This window comes from Pteropus vampyrus, unplaced genomic scaffold (genome assembly GCF_000151845.1).
Source record: "Pteropus vampyrus isolate Shadow unplaced genomic scaffold, Pvam_2.0 Scaffold3, whole genome shotgun sequence".
Classification (NCBI taxonomy): domain Eukaryota; kingdom Metazoa; phylum Chordata; class Mammalia; order Chiroptera; family Pteropodidae; genus Pteropus; species Pteropus vampyrus.
Genome location: NW_011888784.1, coordinates 3,657,376 through 3,680,925, shown reverse-complemented (window position 1 = coordinate 3,680,925; position 23,550 = coordinate 3,657,376). Strand labels below are relative to the sequence as shown.

Here is a 23,550-nt window from a genome sequence, read left to right as displayed (position 1 = left end):
TGCGAAGAGATCATTCCGGGCGCGGGGGTGGCTTTGCGCCTTGGAGAGGATGATCTTCCTTCTCCAGGGATCTCGTCCACAGCGGACGCAGGGTTTCCGGGCAATGGTCCCCCTGGGGCGGCAGGGGAGAACGAAGAGTCTGGGGTCTGGGAGTGGGCACTAGGAGAAAGTGGGGTGGCTGGAGCGCGGCAGCCCGCGCACGGAGCAGGCTGGGCGAACTCAAGGCTGCGCGTGCAAAGAGTCCACGTGGTGGGTGTGCGGCGCTTTCATTCAAACTTTGGGGAGTCTCGGTTCTGGCGTCAGCGAAGGTGTGACCAATCAGAGTCCGGGGACGGGAATAAATTATGCAAATCACCATCTGGCGATGGGTCAGATGACTCCGATAGTTTAAAAACTTACCTCGCGGGGAGCTCGCAGTGTGACAGTGGCGAGCCCTTGCTTTCCGGGCTGGCGACACCGGTGAGGGCAGATCTGGTTCTGGTCAAGTCCCTTCACACTCCCTCCACCACCTGGCTGCTCAGTTTAGCCAGGTTTTAATTTTTCACTTTTTCCACCTTCAGCTGTCTGGTCAAGAGAAGGTGCCCACTTCGAGTCTTATCCGCTCGGAGTGCTAGAAACCCAGAAAGCCAGAGAGGCATTTTTTTTTTTTTTTTTTAAACCCTGATTCGTGGAAGGGGGTGTGGCGGGGAAGGATGAGAAAGTTCATTCCTCTGCTCTGCCTCTGGAGTGTCTATTGTTGCTTTGCCGCGGGAGGCCCCGCAACCCTTGGTCCAGAGGGACCGCTGCAAGGTAACGTGCACTTCTTTTTATTACCCCATCAACTGCTTTTCTGTGCCGGACCCCTCTGTCTTGACCGGTTTTCAGTCCCTCCTGGTTCCTGCAGAATCCTTCCTTTCTTGATGCGCTATTTGCTCCTCATCAGCCTTGCAGTTCACTTGTTCCTTCGCGCTTCTGACGAGGGCATCCCTAGTAGAGCATCGAGAGGTCGCAGGCTGGCGGGTGCCCTCGTCCGCTCGCTCTCGCCTTACCCTCCCCTCTTCCATTAAGTGGGTTCCTTGATCCGTGCTGTCCAGTCAGCCCGACTGGCTGGCCAGCAGCTCTCCGAGCTTGTCCTCCCTCATCTTTGAACCTGGAGGTTTGCGAGTCATGAAAGTTGTCAGAAAGAGCTCTCTTACAAGGCACTCCTCCTTCTCGTCTCGGTGTGTTTTGCAAGTTAAGGTGGCGGGAAGTATTTGGTGAGCGACTTGTGCCCAGAAACTGCTGGGTTCATTCCCCCAGGTCGCCAGCCTCCTCCTCCTCCCCAACACTCTTTCCACCATGCCGTTTCTTCCTACCTCTCTCCTCACCTTCCTCCTCCTAGCGCTAGCTTTTCTTTTTTTTCTGAGTTCTGCATCGCAGCCTCTTCCACTGGAAGAAGCCTGCTCAGGGATGAGGTTAGGGTCATCTAGGAGTGCCAGGGGAACGCCTTGACTACACTCGGTTATTTCATCTATTATTCTTTTGGGTTTGTGCCAAATGATGTGGGCCCATATCAGTTTATCTATGAGTGGGAGGGTTAATTTGAATGAATGAATGGGAAAGCCTCGCTTTACTTAGCATGTCCCCAACTCTAGTGCTAAGTAGAAATGTGACCTGTGGTAGCTAGAATCTCTAGTTCCTCTCCTGTCAAATGAGAACTTCTTTTTCAACTTCTGTGTTCTGTGATTCTGAGTATTAGTGGGCCATCTCATTCATTCAAAAAAGTATTTATTGCTTGCCTGCTTAAATACTTCTACGTGAAAACCCCTGTCCTCATGGAGCTTACATTTCAGTGGTGGGAAGACAGACAGGAATCTAGTTAAAATATATAAATAGTACTTACTATTATAGAGGAAAAAAGCAGAGGAGAAAGGTATGGGATTCAGGTGGGAGAAGATGGTACCGTTTTAATCTGTGGTCAGGCTTCCCTCTTTGAGAAGTTGACCACCGAGAGCAAGGAACCGAAGGAGGTGAGAGAATGAGCCATGAGAACAATCTGGGTGAAGAATAATATGAAGTTCCAGAGGTTGAAGTGACCAGGATGAGAGTAGTAGAAATGAAGTTAGAGAACTCTGGAGTCAGAGAAGCCAGCTGCTAAGTCAAGTCTTTTTTATGTCAATATGTGGGTTTATCCACCAATCCGTCCCAGGAAGCCAGCAAACTCCTTTTCTTTTTCTCCTAGAATTCCCCATCTGGTCTCTATGTGAGTGGCTATCTGGGTGGAAATTAGGGAGGTGTCAAACTCATTATGCCCATGGTTCAAATTTCTGCTGGTTGAGGCTTTTGTTCATTACTTTAATGACAAAGTTCTGCTCCTGTGTATTTAGTTGCATTTTCTGGAACCCTATTCTTTTTACATCTGGTTCATTCTTATCCTCCACCTCCCCCCTCCTCCTGCTTCACCAACCCCCTCTCCGCCATTCTGGTTTCTCTTTCCATGACTTCATTTGCTTCTAAACTCTGGGATAAAATGAAGCTCCTGATAGTCATTTGTTATCTTTTCTCCTGACTTCTGGGTGATGGGAGAGTTTGATTTTTTAATTGCCTAGCTTGTTTTCAAGGAATGGTTTCCTGGATGGCTGAAAAAATGCTGGACGGGTTCATTTATGACCACTGAAATAGTGTGGTGATGACAGCACCTAGTGTTTGAAGGCCATAGGGTCCATCAGTGACTTTGGCTGTGTTTTGGCAGCAGAACCATCTCTCAGATGGCACTGTGTGTGAGCAGTGGAGCTGGAGAAAGCAGTCTTGCTGCTCTTGTGAGTTTGTCTGTGGCTTTAGTCATTTACTTAACAATCTAGAATAAAGTCTGGCACATGCCTGGCGCCGCAAGAGCACTGAGGATGCAAGAGGTTTTTGGAGTAAGCGCTGGAATTGAGATGGGAACGCTAGGGAAAGCCCATTAGATGATAGGTCGACAGCTTCTTACCTCCAATTCCAAAACCCCAAATCTCTCGAAATTGGAACATTTGTTTTGTAATCTGTTTAGCAGCAAGACCTGCCTTGACCTGGCCTTACCAGACCTGAACTCTTTTGGCAGCAAATCTGACCTGAACCAATAGGAGGCTACTTGCAATTTTCTTTTTGCCCTTGAGTGTGATTAATCATGTATTTCTCTGGAAAAATATTAGTGTGTTTGATGGAGAATGCCCCCAGACCCTGCTAGGGGTGTTATACAATACACAGTGTATGTAGCATAATGCCTTTTTAAAATTTGAAAATTTCTGAATTCTGCAACTTAACTGCTAACTCTAAGCATTTTAGGAAAAGAATTGAGGGCCCATATGCTAAAAGTTGTAACTCGAGGGAAGGAAGGAGAACTTGTTTTGATAAGGAAGAAGAGAGAAAAGCAAGAGAGACATGTTTATTTCAGAGTCACAGTAATTAATACTAGTGACTAATAATACTCTTAAATATAAATGAGATATCTCTTTTATAATATCTTTGCAACTCTTCTTGGAGGTGAGGAGCAAACGTGCAGTAGATGTAAAAATGAAAACCCAGAGGGGTTAAGTAATTAACTCAAGGTTGCACTAGAACTAGATCCCAGATGTCTCACTACTAGTGCTCGCTAGATGCATCCACTCTCTGTTCTTTCTCCCCAGATGAGCTCCACAAAGTCAGGGGTGTACAGGCTGCTGCCAAACCCAAAGTGAAGTTTAACCTCCACACCTCCGAGGATCCAGAGCATGAAGGATGCTACCTCTCCCTTGGCCACAACCAGTCCCTAGAAGACTGTGGCTTCAACATGACAGCCAAAACCTTTTTCATCATTCATGGATGGACGGTGAGCCCAGGGGAGGGAGCTCTGCAGCTTTACACAAATTTGGTTTCCTTCGTTTTGGTCAATTAAAAAGAATACTGGTGCTTTCAGATTCTACTCTGTCTCCCCGTTCTTTTCTTGTGGGCTGCTTGTATTTCAGATAGCTGTGAAGAATGTAATGGGCACTTCGCTGAGGGGGCAATCTGGACTCCAGCAGGGTGGTATTTAATGCTGGTATATAGCAGGCTTTCAAACAGTGGCTTTCCTAAGGGCAGCAGCCCAGCTCCACTGGCTCTTAAGGACCCCTCTAATTACACTTAATTAACATTGGTCAACCACTGCCTCATGGGGGCCATCCCTCCCTAAGAGCTGAGCTGAACTGAAACAACTTGACTGGCTCAGAGAATCTATGAAGAGCCAGCTGGCCTGGCTTGCTGGCCACTGTTGGCGTGGTGCCCTCCTGTTTGCATAGAGATGGCTCCGTTTAAGGGCATTGGGGCTTTTTATGTGCCCTAGCTGAGCAATTCACATTCAAAAGCCCATGACAGACTTCAACAAAAAAAGGGCTTTAACACTCAGCTTCAGAAGCTTTTGACCAGCAAGGGATTTATTCATTCATATAATGACAGTCTGTAGGAAAATGGCACTATTAAGTGAGCAGGTTTCTGCCTGAGCTAATTGGGAGGGGACATTCCTTCTCTTAATGATGAGAAATTCATATCCGTTACATGCTTACTGGGTCTTTAGGTCTATCACCAACTGTTGAGGTCAGGCCTAGTGGGTGAAGGGTTAGGTGCCTACCTACCTAATGTGATTGAAGAGATCATTAAAAGCCTGTTGATTTATCTTCATCCCACAGCCCACAGTTAGAATCATGCATTTGAACATTTTTAAAGGCCTCCTGTCAAAATACAAATACAAACTGCCTGCAACTTACAAATGGGTTGTATTCCAGAAAGTTCTTTTGTAATCTGTTTGGAACTTGGAACAGCAGTTTCCCATAGAAGCAAGATTGTAAATGGTGTTTGGGTTCCCAGGCCAGGCACAGAAAATCTATTTATCTGATAATGTACTTGTGGATAGGTTTACAACTGGACCTCACCACCATTTATACTTTGTTTCTATGGGAAAATGTGTTCTGAGTTCTAATTTGGCATTCCTGGGACAGATCTTCTCTACTTTGGGGTTCAGGGGGATGACAGAGATGGGTTGTGAGAAAGGGTCGTTAACTCTGCATTTGCCTAGAGACAGCATCTTCCTGCATCTCCAAGAGAGAAGCTAATTCTCCAAGGTAACCCATCCCAGTTGCCATTGAATGATGGAGCAGGCCACTTGCCTGACTGTGATAAGGACTTAGGCTAACCTTAGGTCAATATTGCGACCAATGCATGTATCACAGTGGCCCTATCAGAAAGGGGAGCAGCAGCTATGAAAGTTTTGGTGGGAAAAAATGGGGATGTAAAGAGTAATGGAAGACAAATGCCCACATAGAAACCCTGCCTGTAACTGGCCCTGCTCACGTGCAAATATTTTGTCCCTGATCAGTCAATGTGAAGGTTCTGGAATAGGCTGGGGAGAGGGTCATGGGACTGAATTCCGTTTTCATTAGTGTTTCTGAAACTGAGAGAATTTTTTTTTAAAAGTCCTGTTTTCTCTGCAGATGAGTGGCATATTTGAAAATTGGTTGTACAAACTCGTGTCAGCCCTGCATACAAGAGAGAAAGAAGCCAACATCGTGGTGGTTGACTGGCTCCCCTTGGCCCACCAGCTTTATACAGATGCGGTCAATAACACTCGGGTGGTGGGACACAGCATCGCAAGGATGCTTGACTGGCTGCAGGTAACTGAGCATGAAAGGGAGTCATCTTCCTTCATGAGCAGGATCCTGAACCCAAACCCTCTTAAGAAATACAGGTCAGACTGTGTTACAATGAATTTCAGATGTCTGATCAAAATCTTTGGGATTCAGGTTTTTTACTGAATTAAGTATTGCTTGAAATACTTGAAAGCTGGGACTTTTAAAGAGCTTTTCAATTAAATATCTCTGTATTTTTCCTGTTACTTTATCTGATGGAAAAAAAATTTGCCTTAGGGGTCATTACTTGCTGATCTTACAAATTGATGCCCTTTGGTTGGGAATGGCCAGGAGCCAGGACTGGCTTATAATCTTACAAACCTACTGAAGTCTGCTCTTGCCTGAAGGGTGGCTGCTGAGAGTGGGGAAGGACAGCCTTACAGACATAAACACATCTAGAGGTCTTAAATTTACTTTTTATAGGTTAATGATTTGCCCGAGATCAGTGGACTTACCCGGAGGCAGGAGTGCATTGGCAAAGTGACCCGAATATCTGGGCCATTCCAGCCTGACCTTCCTTTTGCCCGTGGAATCTGATGAATTACTGGCAGAATTCTGGTTAGGGTTCTTGAGCAGCCTCTCATTCTTCTGCCTTGGTTGTTTTGTAGAGCTTTGTTCCTAAGTTGTGGTGTCAAATCTCCACCTTCTCAAGCCCCTCCAGTGGAGTGCCCTGTTAGGGTCCTATACTCCAACTCTGAGGTGCTTGGGAGGGCATTGCTCCTGGGGCCTACGGGGGCCAGAAAGGAGTATGCCGTCAGAGCCCGTGGCCGGCACTTAGAGTCCAGTGAATCTGGTGGCTTTGACCTCCACACTGCCATCCCTGCGCCTGTTAGCTACCACCAGAAAGAACAGACAACATGTAGGGGAAGGGTCAGATATGCAGCTTCTAGTCACAACCTACCCCCAGCGCTTGGCATTTAAAGTGCCACCAAGCCCTTTGACCTCTTTGCTAGCTATGCTCCATCTGTGTTGCATTGCCAGCAACGCCAGCCATGCCCCTGGAAGTCTCTGCCCCTGGCTACTCCTTGTCATAATTGAACTGTTGAATTATAGGGGACTCTGTGGGTTTGGGAACACACTCCTCACTCATAAACTTTTGTGATTTACTGCAGGAGAAAGATGACTTTTCTCTCAAGAATGTTCACTTGATTGGCTACAGCCTTGGAGCTCATGTGGCTGGGTACACTGGCAACTTCGTAAAAGGCACAGTGGGTAGAATCACAGGTAAGCTCTGCTTCCTCCACTAACAGCTGGTCCCCGAAGCTCCCTCAACATCTCTGACAAGCTGGCTTTTCTGTACCAGAGAGGCAGCAAGAGTGATCCATAGAAGGTTAGCTTTGGAAGAAAACTGGAGAATGTCTAATCCAGAGCTTTTTAAACGTTTTATTTAGTCACGGAACCCTTTTTTTCAAAACTGAATGTATGCAGCACCCAATATGAGAAACAGAACAGATGTTCTGGTTGCAGCTGGGTACGTGATGGTGGGCAATACTAGCCTCGCTGTTTGGGCCTTCCCCTTCCCCAGGGGAATAACAGGGTCTCAGGGCACCGGGGAACACAATTTGAAACCCACTGGTCTGGTCTCATAGGTGAGGAAACACCCAGGGGCAAATAGCTAATAAGTAAAAGGCAGAAGTGGGGGGCAGGGAGGCCTAGCCTCCCAGCTTCTGGGGCTCACTTTCCGTCTCTGGCCGTGATACTCCAGGACCTTATGGGAAAAGAGTGAGTGGTTTGAATTCTGCCTCTGATTTCTATTTCATCCACCAACAGCCTCTTTCCAATGTTTAGCTGGCATATTTATTAGTGTTAATTACCTGTTTGGAATGGGTGGTTAAACTTTGTCTTTAAAGAGACCTTTCTGATGTTGGTACCCAGACTGTCAATAGAAAATTGAACTTTCTGTTTTAGTGAGCTTTTGATATGAGAGTTTGGATCAAATTATTTAACGACTGTGAAACGTGGGAAAGATTCTCTTTCCCAGTTTGGAGCCCCCTCCAGTACATATACAGGACTTCCTCTAGGCTAAAATGAATGGCAAATTTGTTGCCCTGAACTTTTACCCCTCCGCTTTCTTTTAATTGTCTTTGCTCTCAGCTTTCCCCTTGCCCCCACCAAACTAAGGGCCCAGTTACTCACCCGAAAGGACAGAGTTGATCTATTTCTTTCTCAGCAGTGTTTTCATTTTGAAACGGGACTCAGGTAGAAGGGCATCCTTAGCTAAAGAGTGATTTAGTAAAGGTAGAAGTGCAGGTTTCAGCAATAAGTTGGTAGGACAGATAAAAAAATATGTATTTGTGAGGTTTTAGTGCCCTCCTTAAATCATTGTTCTGGGCTTAAGTCTCATGTGTGCACACACACACACACATGCACACTCATACACACACACTTCTTTAGATCCAGTGGTTTGATTCAGCGTAGCTTGTGAACTTTATTTTTGATTACAAAGACCGCGGGGCCTGAGCTATGTGAGTGGGCAGTGATCATGTGGCCACACATGACCGCTCATTAATCCACTGCCAGTGCAAAGCTGTTCCACCTTGAGCCACTGTGGGCCCTTCTGTCTAAGCACCTTCTCCAGGCCCCATGAGAAGCAACGTGATATTCAGAGCTGGGCCAGCACACACCAAGTCTCCACCAGAGAGCCACTGCAACCAAGATAAGCTGCAGAGCCCCTCTTTCCCTATTTCTAAATCTGAAATCTGATGGGGTTAGTGAGGAACATTCCAGTTTTTCCCCTCTGCCTGTTTGGGTGGCAGCTGCTGAGGTGTGGGCTTCTCTGGCAGAATGCTAATTAGTTTTCCAAGCTGTCTGCCTGGAGCATGGCGGCTGCATGTCCTGAGTGCAGCTCCCTCTTTCCGGCCCTTCTCTGTGGAGCAGGGGCCTGGGGTGAGCATGACTGGAAGAAGTGGCCTATGTTCAGTTGCCAAGCAGCACCTCAGAGGTTATTTGGCTGACCTGACACTTGCTGTTGGGCATGTCTGATGGCAGAGGCTTGTGCACTGTCCTCTCCCCTCAGACCTCTCATGGGCTTGGGAACCAGGTAGTCTCGACCAGTACAAGGACCAGGGATTGCCCCTTAAGGGGGCCTGAGAGCACTGATATTGCTGTGCAGAGGCTCCAGGGGGTCCTTGGTTTCTGGCCTGCAGGGGGGACACCTGAATCCCAGTCTTGCTTGGATCAGAGGGCTGTGAACTGGGGTTTGCTGAGAGAAGTTTGTGATACAGCCGGGAAGAGGTCATGTATTTCTAATTGAACGTGCATCCAGTTGGTTATAAATAAGTAAGCAAACAACTTCATTCATGTAAGAAATATGATTTAAGTGTTCACTCTTCAGTCTCTGGGCTAGATGCTACCTCATGTCAAGTACTTAATGTGTGACAGATATTTTATGCTATCTCTAAGCCACAGAGCACCCAGGCAAAAGGGGTCCTTTTGGCTGTATTTTACAGATGGGAAAACTATGAGTCAGTGCTTAAGTAATGGGCCCAGTATCTTATACCCTAAGTAGCAGAGCTGGGACTCAAACTCAAGCTGTCAGATTCCAGAGCTTGCACCTAGCCACTGTGCCGCCTTTCTCCTAGCCATCGAGATGAAGATGCTGTTGTAGAGTAGCAGGCTTTGCTCTGCCAGCCCAGGATGCAGAGGCTTTCCTGTGTGTGCATGTATGTGTGTGTGTGTGTGTGTGTGTGTGTGTGTATGTGTGTGTATTCCATTTGTTGGACAGAGTACTTTTGGAGGAGTCTGGCTAAATGAAAGAAGGGGTGGTTGGTTCTTCATCTTCTTTCTTTTTGGAGAGGATAAGTTCACCCTCCCATTTCTAGTTTTAAACATAAATTGTGCAACTTTTCCTCAGAGTCCGCAGGCCCTGGCTATGTGTCAAGCCGGGTCAGTCTGGGTAAGAGAAGGCTCAGCCTTTCCGCCAGCCGGCCTGTCAAGAAGCCCCATCAGCCGCCTGCATTCCACCAGTGCAGCTTGGTTTCCATGGCACTGACCGTCTGGTGGAGACTTCTGTTCACATCAAGCAAAGAGCCCCTCTCTTGTATTGGTTGCAAAGCAGAATGTTCCTCTTTCTGTTTTTTTTTTTTTTTTTTCCTCCAGAGGACCTGGCGAGAGGCAAGGAGAGGCCGCTTGTGTCAGTACCCTAGTCCTTGCAGCCTCTAAAACATGGGCTACTCTGCTTTTTGTGCCACCTTCTTTTGGGTCCTGGGCTGGGGATGAGCCCGCAAGCAGCCTGGGCTCCCTTTCTGCCTCCATCTTCTGTGCTTTTATATAAACTTCTTCTGGCAATGACTTAGAGTTTCAGCCTCTATCAGTTCTCATGAGTAATGAGTTCTACAGATTTATTGTCCACTCTAGACAATGGCTCTGCCTTTTGTTTATCTAAAAATTCTCGTCTCAAGCCTCTCAGTGTGCTCCTTGGTTCTATGGCACTGGGGTCTGGGGAAGACGGTTCTCTTATCCATCTCCTCCTTTTTATGACTGTTCTTGGTCACATCTCCTCCCTGCTTTGGTGTTTCTAGATCAGGGTTTCTCAGTCAGGGTTTCTCAACCTTAGCATTGTTCACGTTTTGGGCCAGTTACTCCTTATTCGTGGGAGCTGCCCTGAGCTTTGTTGGATGTTTATCAGCATCCTTGGCTTCTACCCACTAGGTGCTAGTAGCTTCTCTCCCCCTTCCCCCAATTGTGACAACCAAAAATGTTTCCAGACACTGCCAAATATCCCCTTGGGAGCAAAATTACTTCTTCTGCTGCCATGTATTTTTTCCTCCTAACTTTCTCTGTCTGTAGTGCAAAGAGCCTTCTAGATCAGCATAAATTCAGTTCCCATAATTATTTGGGCTTGGTAATAGCTAGTATTTACATCGACAAGCTCTTACTCTCTTACTTCTCACGTGAACTGCATGAATTAAGATGTTTAGATTCCACTTTATAGATGATACTGAAGCATAGAGAAGTTTTTCGAAATCTGGTCCACAGACCACCTAATTTTAGGATCCCCTGGGGAGTAAATACATCAGACCTCCCAATCTCTAAGGGGTCAGGGAATCCGCATTTTATGGTTTGCAGAATCTTTTTTTGAATGGTTTTACATTTATATGGTTCCAAAATTAAAAGACGATGAAAGTCTCTCTTATGGTTGCCACTACCTGCCCAGTTCCCTTCCCTGCCCTCTCCCCTAACATCCGTACACACAGGTAACAGGTGGCTGGTGTGTTTTTCCAGAGTTTTTTGTAGGTACAAAGTGGAATCTGAATTTGTAACAAGCTCTCCACTGATATTCATGGTGATTCAAATGTGAGGACTAATACTCTCTACAGAGCTGCTTGCCTGTTTAATACAGAAAGTTTGCAAGCAAAACGGTTTTCTCTTTGTAGCTGCAAAATAGAGGAATTCTGGAGGCCCGGAATATGAATTCTCAGTGTATCTGGTGTCCCTCCATGCTTGCCATTCTACCCCTGGGCCTGATTCATCACTAAGGGTCGGGGAGAGAAGTCCAAACACAAATAACTCAGTTTGGGGAGACTGAATCTTTCCTCCAAATGTGGGTCACTTAGTTATTCTGTAAAAAGCTTGTAAATTGAGGCTGTGGAAGGCGCTCAGGGGCAGATTAAATGGGGCAAAAGGCTTAGTTTCAGTCAGCTTGAGTTTGTTCTAGAATTGCTCTAGTTCTGACAGTCTGTGGTTCCTTGGAGCTGCCTTTCAGGGTGAAGCTCGTGGCCGGTTTACCGAGTCAGCTGAGGTGTCAGGACAGGTGAAGGTGCTAGAAAAGTGTAAGTTCCTGGACTGTGGGCACCATGCGTTCCAGATTCACAGGGCTGGGCTCTGAGGATGGGTTATTCTGTACACTTGGATTTAACTTCAGCCCGGGACTCTTTGACTTGATGCGCCTGACACAGTTAATTATGGCTCCTCCTGCTGTAGGTTTGGATCCTGCTGGACCCATGTTTGAAGGAGTGGACATCCACAGCAGGCTGTCCCCTGATGATGCCGACTTCGTGGATGTCCTCCACACCTACACGCGTTCTTTTGGCTTGAGCATCGGGATTCGCATGCCTGTGGGCCACATCGACATTTATCCCAACGGGGGTGACTTCCAGCCAGGCTGTGGACTCAATGACATCTTGGGGTCAATTGCAGATGGAAGTGAGTTCCTTATTTTCTGCTTCATGTTACTGCATCTCCTCTTAAATCAGCCAGAGCTGCTAGAGCTCCCAGCCACTTTCATTTCATCATTCCCACCTCCCCACGCAGTGCCCTCTAATGCTGTGTGCTGTTCCTCATCCCATAAGCCTGCGAGCAGCCTCCCTGTGGGCTCTGCTCTGCCTTCTCATGCTTTGAGGTCACAGTTATTATTGGTTAATTTCTTTTTATAGCAAAAGCAGTGCATGTTGGTTGACGAAAATCAAGCAATATAGAATTGCATGAAGCAATAAAAATTCCTGCTTATCTTCCACTCCCACTCCTACTTTCACTCTTCAGAAGTAGCCAATATGAATGAACAGTTTCATGTGTATCTTTCCAGACATTTTCTTTGCAAATTTATTTGGGTGTGTATGTGTAATTATATTTTTCAGAAGTACATTGTTCTGTAACTTTCCTTTTTCAATCATAATATATTATGGACATTCTTAAACATCAGAGCCATATATACCTACTTTCCTTATCCTTTTTGAAAGCTGTATAATATCCTATAGCCCAGATGCACTATAATGTAATTTTTGGTAACATTTTAAAGAAGTAAAACCAAGCTGCTTTTTCCATTCACTTATAATTTATCTTCTGACTGCCTGAGCTGATTCTCTGCAGACGTGGGCTGAACTGAATTTGCTGCTGAACTTGAGGTGTGGCCCCAGTGACTAATCCCTTTTGGAGTTTCTCATTCACTCACTGTCTTGGATCCTGGCAGCTTTTCTAAGTCTTGGTCCTAGTCAGCTCTCTTCATTCTTATGTTGTGCCCTTGGATGTCCTACTCTGTCACTCAGTCTTAAGACTGTTGCCTTCTCCCAATACGATACTATCCAAGTAGCCCCTCAGGAGCTCGGTGGTCCATGTGAGGGGAGTTCAGCCCTGCTTCAGGGGATGGGAAGGTGGCATTTCCTAAGGCTGGTGGTGTTAGTGAGGAAGGACTGGGGGTGGCTTTGTCAAGTTTTTCTTTAGGTCCCAGGATTTACTTGAACTATTGACTTTAGCCTCTCGTTACAAGACGTACTGATGTACTATGGGCCAGAATATCCAAATTATACTCCAAACTTACAACCAACTGTGTGAGCCTGAGCAAATAACTTCACCTTCATGACCTTTGGGTCATAATCTGTAATTGAAAGGATTGGACTGCGAGGGGTTGGCAAACATTTTCTTAAAGGGTCAGCTAGTAAATATTTTAGGCTTTGCAGGCCATAGAGTCTCTCTTTCAACCACTCCACTCTGCTGTTGTAGCATGAAAGCAGCCACGGATAATATGTAAACAAATGAGTGTGGCTGTGTTCCAATAAAACTTTATTTACAAAAACAGGTGGCCAGCCTGCAAGATGTAGTTTGCTGAGCCCTGAGCTTGCATCTGATCCATTTCCAGCATTTTGTGACTATACAGTCTCATCAAGACCTAGTGACTCCTCCTGCACCGCTGGTCTTCATCAGCCTATTTAGTGCTTATTACATGCACTCTCTTGCTCTTCGTTGCTTTCTGTGTATTCGTTCTGTCTTCCCTCCTGGAGAGCAAGCAGTTAGGTGGCAGGAATAGCCCTTAGTTTTAAATCTTCATGGGAGTCTAGCACATCACCAGGCATATATTAAGAATTATACAAACAAGAACATTAACAGCAACAATAAAAGTAGTTATTACCAATGAAGTGCACAGTGCGTATTGATTGAGCGGGCAAATCATCGAGAAGCGGCTTATCCTGGGTATTCTCTGTCTCTTCCTCCCTCAGCAATCGCAGAGGCGATGAAATGTGAGCATGAGCGGTCTGTCCACCTCTTTGTTGACTCCCTGATGAATCAAGACAAGCCCAGCTTTGCGTTCCAGTGCGCGGACTCAAATCGCTTCAAAAAGGGGATCTGTCTCAGCTGCCGGAAGAACCGTTGTAATAATATTGGCTACAATGCCAAGAAAACGAGGAACAAGAGGAACACCAAGATGTACCTCAAAACCCGGGCAGGCATGCCTTTCAGAGGTAACCCTCAGTCCCCTCTATGCCCTGAAGCAGGTCTTTCATCTTTACCCTCCTTCCAAATACCATGTGGTGGATCAGGGTACATCCCAGCCCAGGAGATGTGGCCAGCACCGTTAACTCAAATCACGGCAAATCAGATTACATTGTGCATGCGTTAGGAAAGTTAATCTTTAAAAGTAAATGATGGGGACTCCTTTTGTGATGTGAATCATCATTCCATGATCACAATATCAATATCTTAAATCTCCACCTTGCATTTAACTTTTCAAAGCCATTCCCTATCTATCTCATTTGATCATCACAATGAATCTGAGGTAGGACAGAGGATCAAAATGATATCCTGCTTTTTAATAACATTTTATAAAACTATAAGGTTTTGTGGATATCATTATTTTATACATGAGGAAATCGAGGCTCAAAGAGCCTGCGTCCTTAATTCAAGGCTGGAAAGTAGCTGAGCCAGGACCCCAAAAGTCTTCCTGTACCCCAGGCTCAGAGCTCCCATACCTCAGTGATCTCTTATGCCATGGGACAGAACAAGACCAGAGATAAGCTGGAAGCTGGCCGGACCAAAAGGATGACAGTCCTTAACAACTCAAGTGTGATGGGTGACTCAGTTTGGGTCAGGGTGCTCTGAGATGACAAACAGGGCTCACAGATGTCTTTATTCTGCTATTTCTGCAGTTTATCATTATCAGATGAAAATCCATGTCTTCAGCTACAAGAGCATGGAAGAAATTGAGCCTGCCTTTTATGTCACTCTTTATGGCACCAACGCAGACTCCCAGACTCTGCCTTTGGAAATGTAAGTCAAGAGTTCCCTTTGCTGGGGTCAGGACAGAGAACAAGTTGGTTTGGGAATGAGAGAGGGCAGGAGCGTGCGAACAAGGGCAGGAGAGTGTAGTGTGAGTGCCTGGGGGAGGAGCTGGGTGGTTGCAGTGGCCTCCGCAGTCCTCTGTCTCTTTGTACGCTCTCCATAAGCCCTTGATGCAAAACATTTCTGGGAGGGAAGCTCCCAGGGTGAATCAACAGTGTGAAAAGCTGCTGGATCAGCTAGGCAGAAAGTGCTGTTTCATTTTAGACAATGCCTGACACCTGAAGCTTTAGGAGGTTTGAACATCATAAACGTCATATAAGGGGCCATTTCTAATTATCTGTGGGAGAGGCACATGGCAATCTGTATATATCTGTTGAACACTCCTAAGGTACAAAGCATCATGCTGAATAATGCTGGCATTGCAAAGCAACATCATCAAAGTACTCGCTCTCAGGGATCAGAGTTAAGTTGGGAGACAAGGTTTGTATGCATACGAATGCGGTGAGGTAGCCTCCCCAAGTTCCCGGTGAGAGAGACAGGCAAGAGTGGGCCGAGAGAGACAGATGCCTGTAGTGGGCCAGAGAGAGACAGATGCCCATAGGCTGAAAGGAAGAAGATACTGTTGGATGGGGATATGACTTCCCTGTGCTTTCTCATTTCTGGGTTTTTTTTTTTTTGTCCTGTATCTCCAGGAAGTGGCATAAATGAGGGAGCGCTCAGGAATGGTTTTGATAAGAAGCTGGGGTGCTATAGGCAAACTTACCTCTATGTCAACCTGGCACACACTTCCACCTTGGTCCTGCTGGTGGGATGCGCTGGGCATGGGGGAGGGACCTCTTGCTCATTTCTCTCCAGTCTATGGGGAGCAGGTGATGCCACTGTGTCACCCCACATGATGCAGCAGTTATCCAGGTGGCAGGAGAGTGAGACCAGCTTTTCTCTCCCCTTGCAGAGTGGAGCAAATCGGGCTGAATGCCACCAATACCTTCCTGGTCTACACTGAGGAGGATTTGGGAGACCTCTTGAAGATCAAACTCACCTGGGAGAAGGTATCTCAGCCCTGGTACAACCTGTGGAAGGAGCTTCACAGATACTGGTCTCAATCCCGCAAGTCTGTGCAGGAACTGAATATCAGGCGCATCCGGGTTAAGTCTGGAGAAACCCAGCGGAAGTAAGTGCCTCATGACCCTTTTTGGCCCCATGTCAGTGATGAGCAGAAGGTGTATGCCTTTGCAATGTCCTTCCCTTTGCTAAGCAAGCACCTTCGATTCTTCCACATCCCGAGCACGTGGGCCAAACCCACGTGCTCTGGATGTGGAAGAATCGAAGGTGCTTGCTTATCTTTTCAAGGACAAGTGAATCCTAGATCAAGTTCCCTGTTAACAGTTGTGCAGTTTGTGCCCTAATCACAGGCCCTTGGCTGAGAGGGGATTCCAGCCCCCATTCTGTTTGCCAAGCCCTGTGTTGTCCCTGGAGGAAGTGGGGCTGCTCCTGCACAGGGCTCTTTAGGAGTGCTGCTTTGTTCTGGGGTCCATGCAACCAAAAGTCTTTGCTTGCTCCTGTGCTGAGCAAACCAGAGTATCAAGTCCAGGGAGCCTCCAGGATGAGGCCTGTGGGAAGACCTGGTTTCCCTAGCATTTTATTTTTAGAGCATTAGACCCCTCCTTTGGAAGCTCTGAGTCAAGGACACAGGGTGAGGTCGGGTAACAGAATCCTCTATGTCATGCCAGCTGGCAGTTTCTTTATATCTGTTAATACTAAGCCTAGCACGAAAAATCCAAACCTTTATCCATCAGGCCCTAGACTGTGCCTTGACTTTCTGAGCAGATTTCTTTCTAAGCAGAAGTCAGGGGAGCCTGGGAGACCTTTGCCAAGAGAGGGGGCTTCCTTGGTCAGTTTCTTTAGCAGACCTCTGGGAGGTCACTGCCAGCTTTGAGGTGGTAGGAAGCAGCCTCCAAGCTCTTCGTACCTCATCTGGCATTTTTTCCATTACAATTCTTCCCATGCCCAGATTCCATCCATCACCTCTGGCACAGCTTGACTGTGGGGGCGAGTGGAGGCTTGGGTCCCTTGTCTGAGTGATTCTGGTCTAGAAACTTATGAACTGGGGGAAGGGTGGCAGATGGGGTGATCTAAATAATTGCATGTCTTTTTCCTTCTCTTGGTGCTTATTAAGTGGAACCTATGCCTATGGGTATGATAGCAGAAAGACGATCATTTTAAAAAATATTTCAAACATAATGAACCATCGAAACTTTACAAATTTTAAGTGGTTTTCCACATTGGTTGCAGATAGAAGATTTCAAAAAAGTAACACATTACTGATAGAGTTGAAGCCCCTTTATGCCTTTCCCCTGTCTGATTCCTCCCCTTTCAAACCAAATGAACGAATCTTCTAACATTGACTAATGTTAGTGTCTTTCCCTCCTTCATGATTTTTATACCTTTCGTATGACTGTTTGTATCCATACCAACATATAGAATTGTTTTGGAGGCTTCTGAAGTTTACATGAGTGGACATATTCCTTAACAAGTTGCTTTTCTTTCATTCAACATTGTTTTTGAAATTTATCCAATACATATAGATCTAATCTATTCACATTTAACTCCTGTATGTAAGCCATCATGGTACAAACAATAGTTTTACCATCATTCTGCTAAGTATTTAAGTGGTTGCTATTTTCTCGTAGTCACAGTTAGTGCTGGGATGAACATCCTTGGACATTTTCCTTGTGCACATGTGTGAGGGCTCCTTTGGGGCAAGGATACTAAAAAGTGGAATCCCTGGCTTATCGTACATGTCTTCTCCAACTTGACTAGGTATTAACTCTCTTTCCAAAGTGATTGGACCAGTTTTCAATCTTATTAGAGTTTCCCTTTCTTCTCCTCACTTACATTTGGTGAAACATTTTTGCAATCCTGTTGGGTATGAACTGGTCCCCTACTGTTGTTTCAATTTTTTCTAATTGTGGTAAGGCCAGAGTCACATTTTTCTATGTTTAGGTATTGATTGGGCTTCCTAGTAAAGGTTCTTAAAGCTGTTCTGATTGTGGCTTTTGTCCTTTGGGTCAGCAGCGGGGTCAGGTGTCCCATACATCTATTGGTCATGGGGTCATGCTAACCGCACACCACCAAAGCTGGGGTAGCCCACAGGATTTGGCTGTAAGTTATAGTTGAAACGGTTGTTAGGTCACTGATTGTTTTGTGATCTTGGTTGTCCATTTCCTGAACCTTTGATTTTAACTCGTAGCTGAGTTGCAGTTACGCTTGTCAATAGACGTTTATGAGCACCGGATGGGAGTTCCTCCATTTAAGGAGTTTGCAGTCTACCATAGATATAGGAATCCAGTGCTCGCTTCGGCAGCACAACACTAAAATTAGAACAATACAGAGAAGATTAGCAGGAATCCACAAACAATTCAAACTAGTGTATAACGTGTTAAAATAAGACAAAACATTCATTATTAACTCCATGCCATAAGAAGTAACGACAATAGCAAAAGCAACATTTATATATATATATAAGTATATGCTTTTCTATTACATTGAGAGGTCAAGGGCTTGAGCAGTCAGGGAGGCTTCAGAGATGCCATGCCTTGAAAGGCAGGCAAGCATTTAGGATAGACAGAGGGAAGATGGTGGAAGGTGTGTGAATAAAGTCTGCATGTGCCAAACTGTGGCAGATGTCAAAGTAAGACATGGTTTAGAGTGCTCGTAGTTGCAATGGGGAGTTCTAAAAGTTCTTGAGTCAGGGTGTGGCATGATGAAAACTTTTCCTTTCTCCTTGCTCTGTCTGTCTTGGATCCAAAACCACCCTCTGGTTAATGCACAGCTGTGTGTACCTTCCCCTCTACAGCTTTGGCTGCCTCACTGGTTTCTTTTTCTTTCTAGATTTGCTTTCTGTGCAGAAGACCCTGAGAACACCAGCATATCCCCTGGCCAAGAGCTCTGGTTTCACAAGTGTCAGGATAACTGGAGAATGAAAAACGAAACTAGGTAACTGGGACTTTTTGATGTGTTCATGCAGTACATGTCGATGGGTCACCTAGCACGTGTGGACTTCGGTCTGGGCACTTGGGACATAGCAATGAACAAAACAGATAACATTTCTTTCCTTTACAAAGCTGACCTTCTGCTAGAAGGAGATAGACAAATCAGTGGAACACACAGGATGTTGGAGGATGTTAATGTCCCTTGGCCTCTTGCTCTGCCTCACCTGTGAGGGGTCATAGCCCGTGGTTCTGGTGGAATGAAGTCTTTTAGTAACTAAGTTCCTGAAGTTGGTGCCCATGCACTATCTTAGACTGAACATCTTCGTAGTGACTAGGGCTGTGGGAAGTTCCAGGGTTCCAAGCTTTCTTCTGGGTACCTGGTTGGAGTGGGGAGTCAGGTGTGAGGTAAAGGAGAAGCACATGGTATAGTCTCCCTTGTTAGGTTTTCAGGAACCCAGGTTGGTGTGGGGATATCAGTGAGCAATTCTTCCCCTTTTCGAGAAGCAGGAATGCTCATGTGTGTGGTATTTAATCAGACAAAGGGGTCATCTTGCATCAGCGTCCTATTGCTCCATGCTGGAGTCCTATTATTTCAGATTTGAGGAAGGCCAATATCATATGGTACAAGGCAGTGGGCACATCAAAAAGAGGAATCCATCACATACCGTCACATACCTTGGAGCCTAAACACTTGCTGAGGAGGGAGACCAGCCTCCCACTGGCCCCGGCATCTTGCCCTAACCAAGGTCCTAGATAATGCTGCTACCAGGCACTGAGCACGTAGCATGTGCCCATCCTGCATTCAGTGTCTTCCATTCATTATCTCATTTACTTTTATTATCAACACCATTGCACTGGCGTTGTTGACCTTGTGTACAGCTGAGGAAACTGAGGATCAGGGATTTTAGGTCACTCTTTCCAGGTCCCCCAGCTGGTGATGGCAGAGCGAGGACTGAAACAGATTGGTTTACTATAAAACCTGAGCTCTTTCTTGAGCATGGAGGTTCCACTCGCTCAGATAAATCCCCTCACCTTGATCTGGGTATCAATTATCAAGCAGCTGCACCTGTGCTGAGGTTCCCTGTGATTAACCGTCTGCCAACCCTGAGGGCCAGGCTGTACCCCAGCTGCTCTGTCTCCTGTTCAGGAGCATCATTGTGACCACAAGCTCAGTGATCATAGGACTTGTGGGATTCTGAAACTGCCCATCTAATTAAGTGACTCGGTTTACTGTAACCTCATATAATTTTCTGCTATAAAAATAATTTTAATTTTTTACATTTGTATTCAAATCTATATATCCTTCTGAGTGCTCTCGCATGTATTAACTTCATTGATCCTCGGAACAGCCATGTAGATTGGACTCTCCCAGGGAAGATTGCTATTCTTATGACAAAATATCCAATAAGATATTCTCTTCTTATTTTCCCCTTCAGAACTTTGTAACCGTTGAGAACATTATAACTTGTCTTACACTATCTCTTCGAGAAAACAAGTCATCCTTTCCTTCACCCTCGGAGGAACAGGAAACCATATGAACCCAAATAATAAACACTAGGAAGCCATGACATCCCTAGACACGTGGAACACCTTTGGTATTCTCTCTGCTGACCTAGACACTGCTCACCTCTTCGCTGACAAGGAGACTGAGAGTTTTAAGAGCTTAGCAAGTTAGTGTAGCTAAGACCAGAATCAAGATCTCTTGACTCTGTCTTGTTCCCTTCCTGCCATTCTAGTCTCTCTTGATCAAGGCAAAGAGGACTCATTAGTAGTTCTCCCCACAATTGTGTGTGTGTGCTTGTGTGTGCGTGGTTGCGTTCGTGTGTGTGTGTGTTGCGGGTGAGTATGGTGCTAAGTATGTAAATGCGAGGCCAGCACTGAGGAGTATAGAACTAGGAACCCAGAGAGGAGTCCAGTGTGGTGTTTCTCAAAGTACATCTGTGGCTTGGTGGGGGAGGGGAAGAAAGAAGCACTCAGGATCTTTTCCATTTGTTCCGGAAGAGAAGCAAGGAAAAGAGTTCGGTAGGTATGAAAGACAGCTTGGTTGTGAGGTGAACAGGGCAAACCCTCACTAGGGGCTGATGAGTTTGCTAAGCAAGCTAGTGAACGCCCCTCTCACCTGATTCCTTTCAGCCCAACCCTAGAGCTTCCCTGAGGGTGCCAGCAAGGCCACCTGCCCTGCCTTCCAAGCACATGGAGGAAAGTTACTGCTGAGGACCCACCTGGAAGGACCCCTCTTGGCCTTGACCCTGGAGCACAGGCAAGAGCCTATTTGCTGGGCCCAGGACCTTGCCTCCTATGACAACTGGGACTTCTTGCCAGAGGGGACTATGCACTGCTGCTCCTGCTGTTCCTGCTGCTGTCCTAGAAGATCTCTAACGCCAGCTCTGTGTGCAGACAGCCGAATGCCTGGGCTTCTGCGCTCACTGGGCTGGTTTCTAAATGGCTGGATAAGCCCGTGCTTTGCCTGACAAAGAACACTGGATCTAAGGTGGCTCTGCCTGGAGAGCTGTCAGCTGCCTGGCCTGACTTGAGTCATAGTGGGTGGTCTTCCTGCTGGGAACTGACTCAGGTCAGGATGGCAGACCTGTGACTTTGTTTACCCAGAGAGGGGAGAGGAGGTCCGGGATGATGCTGAGATCCTCGCTTTTGGGGTTCGATAGGCAGATTTGAAAAATACCAGTTACTTTTTTGACATTCTGTCCTGCTCCTTAACTCACTCTGTCCCTAAAGCACACATCATTGGCTTTCTTATTTTTCCATTGCTCATTTTTTTTTTGGTTGGACAAATGTTTATTTAGCACTTTAATGGGGCTGGGATTTGTAAACTCCTTTTCAATTTATATGATCCATGAATATCCATGTGATATAGGTACAAGGAACATTGTTGTAAGGCTACAGGATGAAAGAGTTGGGAACCCGAGGCTTTCAGTGGTTTCTACCTATTTTTTCTTAGTTATTAAGAGCATTTCCCCTCAGAATGGCATGTTTGATCACCGGCAGAGTAGCAAACAGAGTATCATATGTGCTGAAGATCAGAATGGTGGCCAGTTGCCAGGTATGATTGCTTTGGAGTAAAATCTCTTTTGTTCACAAAGATAGAAGGTATTAATTATGTTATACGTATCTGTTTATAAAGAGCCATCACCTGTTAAGAAGCTGGTGCTAAGATTTAACACAGTGTTTTTTTTTACCTCTTTGGAATACCTTGTTCTAAAACCAGCCCCTTTTCTGTGTCCAACTTGGAATAGGCTCCAAATTTTCATTTGAATTAATATACATGATACCTGAGAAGCCCTTTTGTATTTTCAAAAGATTAGCATGTCTATCACCTAATTAGAGACTCACAGCAGGAAAGTGAACAGGGCAGCTATTATTATCTCTGTATTACAAAATTGAGGCTCAGTGAGGTTCAGCCACATGCCTAGAATTATATACCAAGTTGGTGGTGGAGCCAGGTGAAGACCCAGGTTTCCTGGAGACAAAGCCCGTGGTATGTTCACCCTTGCAACTTCATCAAGACTTCTACAGCCATTTCTCAACAACTTGCCCCGGATGTGGCAAACGAGAACTTTTTTTCAGAGCCATTCATAAAACTTTAAGCTCTTTTATTGATGTATAACTGGAAGAACAACTGTGCCAAGGGGTTGGGCTTTTTATGGGTGAGATTTTATTTGGAAGGAGATATGACTTCAGGTAGGGAGAAGAGTGGTTTTCTTTGTACTTAGGTTTTAAAGGAAACTGTTTTTATCTGTATTGTGCCAAAGTTGTATCATTGTTTAATGCCGCACTTCAGAAGACATAACCAGTCAAGTCTTAAGTTGAGGTATTTTCTCAATTTAATTGTATCTTCTGTTGCTTCTGTGATTGCATTCTAGCCAAAATAGAGCTTATATTACTAATGGTGCATCTTGGTTGCTTCCAACCTGTTTTTAGCAATGGAAGCCTTGGGAATCAAATCCTCATTGGGTCCTGTATTTATACATTCAGCTTGAAGATTTATATGTATATGATGATGCTTTTTTATGCTACTTAGAACATTTATTTATTTCTCAAGTGTATAAATGTGCAAAACAAATATATGGTTAGTTTTTACTTTAAAGATTAGCCAATTTCAAGATAAAACATTTTTAATAGAAAATAATAAAAATTTACAAAATTCTTAGTGGTCTGGCAACTCAGTTCTTAAAATTTGAGAGCATTATGGCTGCCCAAGCCTCGGATTTGACAGAAAGTTACTTTAATATAAGCTATAGCCTTTATTTGGAACTAATTGTTGGTAGGAAGTGGATAACAACTCCTTTCAATAGAGAACAAGGAGAAAAATTATTTAAACTGCAGTAGAAATGTCTGAAGGTGGATGTTAGGAAGCACAGGGTGGGTGGCTGGACCTTGGGGAACATCAGTGAGGATACAGGCTTGGTTGCATGTGACCTAGGTAACAGCGACTTAAACCAGACAGAAGATGATTTATCTATTGTTTTTAACTCCCAGCTAGTACTGAGGTTTGCTCCACAAAGCCAAAAGGGGTTTATGCCCTTCGTTTCTTGTTGTGTCATCTATAGGATGTTCGCTTATTCCCTAGTCTGAAGTATCCCCTTTAGGTCCCCTTGTAGCCAGCCATGAGAAGGTAGAAAGGAATGATTGAGAAACTGCCCACATTCTTTTGGCCAGAAATCATAGTCACATGGAAAGTTGGGATATACTATCTTTATTCAGAGTGCACATGGGCCCAGCTAAAAATCTGATTACTGTTGATTGAAAAGAGGGAAATGGTCTAACCACTGTACTGTGTACTTGAAACTAATCTAAATAAATAAATAAATTTATTTATTTAAAAAAATACAGTATATGCTACACATAACATACAAAAAAAAGGGGGGGGGGAAATTGGATATTGCCATGTATTCTTCAGGAATTAATTTTAATTC

The 23,550-nt window shown here is 45.3% G+C and overlaps 1 protein-coding gene across 1 annotated transcript; it reads left to right on the top strand.

Moving 5' to 3' along the window:
* The first annotated feature begins 425 nt into the window (after window positions 1–425).
* On the top strand, window positions 426–22,782 carry LIPG (lipase G, endothelial type). The gene is made up of 10 exons (XM_011360761.2): window positions 426–789; window positions 3,624–3,805; window positions 5,442–5,621; window positions 6,749–6,860; window positions 11,559–11,780; window positions 13,568–13,810; window positions 14,495–14,615; window positions 15,580–15,798; window positions 18,519–18,623; window positions 20,753–22,782. Exons 1-10 carry the CDS (start codon window positions 693–695, stop codon window positions 20,772–20,774), a joined length of 1,503 nt encoding a protein of 500 aa, XP_011359063.1. The 5' UTR covers window positions 426–692; the 3' UTR covers window positions 20,775–22,782.
* The last annotated feature ends 768 nt before the right edge of the window (window positions 22,783–23,550 follow it).